Source organism: Sander lucioperca, chromosome 12, assembly GCF_008315115.2.
Source record: "Sander lucioperca isolate FBNREF2018 chromosome 12, SLUC_FBN_1.2, whole genome shotgun sequence".
NCBI classification, from domain to species: Eukaryota; Metazoa; Chordata; class Actinopteri; order Perciformes; family Percidae; genus Sander; species Sander lucioperca.
In genome coordinates this window covers 31,932,702-31,936,989 of record NC_050184.1, presented here as the reverse complement: position 1 = coordinate 31,936,989, position 4,288 = coordinate 31,932,702, and the positions used below count along the sequence as shown (strand labels likewise).

The 4,288-nt window shown below is 38.4% G+C and overlaps 1 protein-coding gene across 1 annotated transcript; it reads left to right on the top strand.

Moving 5' to 3' along the window:
• LOC116043617 lies at positions 1–2,302 on the top strand. The gene is made up of 2 exons (XM_031290444.2): positions 1–261; positions 506–2,302. The coding sequence occupies exons 1-2, from the start codon at positions 119–121 to the stop codon at positions 801–803; spliced, it is 441 nt and encodes a 146-aa protein (XP_031146304.1). The 5' UTR covers positions 1–118; the 3' UTR covers positions 804–2,302.
• The last annotated feature ends 1,986 nt before the right edge of the window (positions 2,303–4,288 follow it).

The following is a 4,288-nucleotide window of genomic DNA, read 5'->3' as shown; positions in this document are numbered from 1 at the left end:
ACATTTGTTGATGCCAAATAAGAACAATGCCGGAAGTGCTTCTCTGCTCTCTGATGTTTTGGTTTAGATGGTTTAGATGAGATAATAGTCAGATAAATTAAATGAAATCAGAGTTGAGATGGAGTCTGTTTTCGTGAGGTTTGAGTCTTATGACTTCGAGGCTGATCTGCGGTTTCAGGACGGTCTGAAGGATTTAAACAAGTTCAACAACAGCAGGGAGGAAACCAAACTGCTGGACCTGAAACTCTTCTTTTATAACAGGTATGTAGCATACATGTGAATGTAACTAAGTACGTTACAGGAACAATTTTACGGTACTGGAGTCTTTTCTTTTCATGCTACTTTGTACTTCTACTCCACTACATGTCAGAGGCAAATATTGTACTTTTTTTTTTTTTAATCTCACAGCTTTAGTTAAGTTTACAAACAGATTTTGACATCCAAACCTTGGGATCCTTATCCTTATCCTTATATACTGTCTATGATCCTTATCCGTCCTCGCCAGGTTTGTGGAGCCCATAGACCGGAGCAGCTACCAACAGTGGGCTCGTGCGACTCCGATGGCCTGTGGTGTTGAGCAGCTGGACCAGAGGACACTTTCAGACTCTGACGTCAGTCCAAACCAGACTGCAGAGACAGAAGCCAAGCAGCTTTCCTTTGCGGATGTGATGCGACTTGTTCAGGAGGGGAAGGAAGTGCCTGGAGCAACAAAACTGGACATAAAAGCAACCAACGAGAGTCCCACTCCTTCTCAGATGCAAAGGAGACTGAAACCCTGGGAAATATCATCAGTTCCCAAGTGACCTTTCACTCTTTATAGCTTTTTTTTATTTAATTTTTTAATAAAGAGCATGACAAATTCCAACTACATGACATATTATTATGACTAGGACTAAGGTTTGCACGAAAATCAGGAAACGGGTAAATTCCACCTTAAAATAAGTACTTACTAATGTGAGCTTTGTGCCCCAACTTCTTCTGCTTGCCCTCAATTGCTCTCCTTATTTGTACTTTACTTGAGTATTTCCATGTTGCATTTCAATGCAACGTTATACTTATTCTACACTACATTTCAGAGAGAAATATTGTACTCTTTACTTCTGTTCAGTTACTCTACAGATTCAGATTAATACAAAATTTACAAGCGGCAGGAAATGGGTTTCCTCATGAGGGTGGCTGACGTCTCCCTTAGAGGTAAGGTGAGAAGCTCAGTCATCCGTGAGGAACTCAGAGTAGAGCCGCTGCTCCTTTGCGTCGAAAGGAGCCAGTTGAGGCGGTTTGGACATCTGGTAAGGATGCCCCCCTGGACGTCTCCTTAGGGAGGTGTTCCAGGCACGTCCAGCTGGGAGGAGGCCTCGGGGAAGACCCAGGACTAGGTGGAGGGACTATATCTCCAACCTGGCCTGGGAACGCCTCGGGATCCCCCAGCCAGAGCTGGTTAATGTGGCTCGGGAAAGGGAAGTTTGGGGTCCGCTGCTGCCCCCGGCGACCCGACCCCAGATAAGCGGACAAAGATGGATGGATGGATGGACAAAATATAAGTCAACTAATAATAAATTATGTTGTATCATTATAAGCTACCCAGCAGTATTAATCATTAAATGAGCTCCATCTTTACCAGCTGCAACATTAGTGATGTTTACACATTAATGCATCACTAATGATTTATAATCCAGTGATATAATATATGATTCATATATACTTTTTGCATTTTAATTGCATGTGCAATTTGATGCTAAACTATGAATTTGAATGTAGTGTTTTTACTTGTAACAAAGTATTTTTACACTGTTGTTTTGCTATTTTTACTCCAGTAAAATGTCCGAGTACTTCTTCCACCAATGCAAGCGTCTGCAAATGTACTGTACAGACAGTGATCTTTGAATCTGTGCATCATGCAGCCCCTCTGTACCTGAAAGAGCTGTTCAGGTGGGCTTTACAACCAGCCGCTAATAGGTGCACACACAGTCAGAAGCGAAGCATTCATGAGCGGTCTGCAGTATTATAGTAACACTGTCTGGAATCAGTTCAACAGGTCTACAAGGGAATAAAGTAGTCCACAGGCTGTCAAATGGACACCAGGACACTTGATCAATACACACACCCATCTGCAGTTGGGACAGGATGTAGGTCCACAGGAGGCAGATGAGCTCAACATAAAGCCACTGATTCTCTCCCAGCATCAGATCCCAAATGATGTGTGGAGAACAATGTTGACCTCTTTTGGTGGAATAAAGGTGCTTTCAGTTTTACCATGTATAATGACTTAATATTTTTAAGAAAAAGCAGAGGTTATGCAGCTCAGATTTTATTTCCATCACCTGATGTTGCAGCACCACTAAACTCCATGTGATCTGAAACTTCATTTCCTAATTATCTACATTAAGTTGGAATAATCTACATGAACATAATGATTAAAAAAAAAAAAAAAAAAAAAAGGTCCAGGGTACAACATACTCCTAAATTTAACAATAAAACAAGTCAAAAATAGTTTCAGCTCAGGAAACAGATTTTTTTGGGGCTAAATTAGTAAGGACCTGATGAAAATTAAACAAAAAACATGTGGGCGGTAAAAACAGGTAATAGCTGTTCAATAATGCCTGTAATCAGGCATAATTATTCCTGTTGTAATCAGGCATAACTGAACACTTCCCAAGTTTAATCCCACTTAAACTTGTATTAATTGTCCTGACATGTCATTTGTTCTTTTCACCAGGGAGTAGAGCTTTACATCACACTAATACTTCCCTACATCACATTTCATAAAAAAAAAAAAAATAACAATCCACACACGGCATAACAACAGCCAACAACTAAAGTTCACTTTTAGCTGCTGCCAATTAAAGGCAGAGGTAAAAAAAAAAAAGAAGACAAAACCAAACTTTACATGCAAGGTTAGCACCGTTAGCGTAGCACCACAAGGAATCAAAAGTCCCAAACAAACAATCAAAGAGGTAACGGTGTCGAGCACATCGCCGTAGGCCTGCCCATCGTGCATGTCTGTGTGCAACTGCACAACATGCAGTCAACAGATACAGTACAGTGATGTGGTGTCGAACACAGGGAAACTAACAGTGATTCATACTGAAGGCAGCACCAATATCTTAACTATTAGTAAAGCTAACATGATACTTTGAACAATAAAAACACAGGCGAGACACCTGAACAGTACTATTGATGTTTTAAAAGAATATAAAAGTTTTCATTTAAAAAAAAAAATAAAAAAAAATCAAACATTTAGAAAACAAAAGCACAGATATGACACTCATGCAAACTAATGGTTCATTTCTCAAAGATTTTAAGGGCCGTATCAGTGGTTTTTGTGTGTACGCTACATAAACATTAATCTGCCATTTATTTCTTAATTAATCAATTAATTGTTTGGCTGATAAAAGACGGAAAATAGAGTCTGCACTCTAGATAATGTTCCCATGAACATATATTTAATTACCATTAAAAAAAGATATGCTCACGGGAGCTTTATCTTGTGTGCGGACTCAGTTCAGAAAAGTAGCAACGGAGAAATCCTACTCATTCTGCCTTTAAGGAAGCACCAGTTGGATCGGACAGTGAGACACAAAGCCTGTGGTCCTGAAACACAGGCGGGCTGCTGTCTACAACAAGTTCAAGGCTTGCTGCTTCGTTAATAAGTCTAAAAGTTTAAAAGCCTTTATCAAATGGCTACCTGATTAAAAAATGGTGATCTGCATTTTTAAAAGCTGTGGTCATTAACGCCACCTGCTGGGGACGGTGAAATATTTTGGATTTACTGGATGCCTCAATATATCCCCAGTGATGGTATTGATTATTCACCTTTTTTAATAATTGAATTAGATGCTGATTTCTCATCTTCAGTTTTTTTTCCCTCCCATGATTTTTTTCATTTTTTGTTCTAATTAAAAAAAGATTTTTATTATTTGATTGTTTCTATTTTTTTTTATTTCTGTTTTTATTTTTTCTTAAATTCTATTTATTTATTGTCATATTTTTTACATTCCCCACTCTTCATCGGGGCTTTCTTTATTTGTCATACATTGCTTCAAAAATAAAAAATAAAACTAACCAAAACTAAAGAAAATCATTACTGTGTGTACAGTGTATATATGGTTTAATAGTATCTTACATTGTTTGACCCTGACAAAGATACGTGTTTGTCTTGTCTTTAGAAAATAAAGAAATAATAAAAGCTCTTAAACGTTATTACTTAAACAAAAGCAGCATGGTTGGCTAGAACTTATAGTGCGCTGTGAAATATAGTTGGCTTTTTTTGTTTTATAGTGTACACACG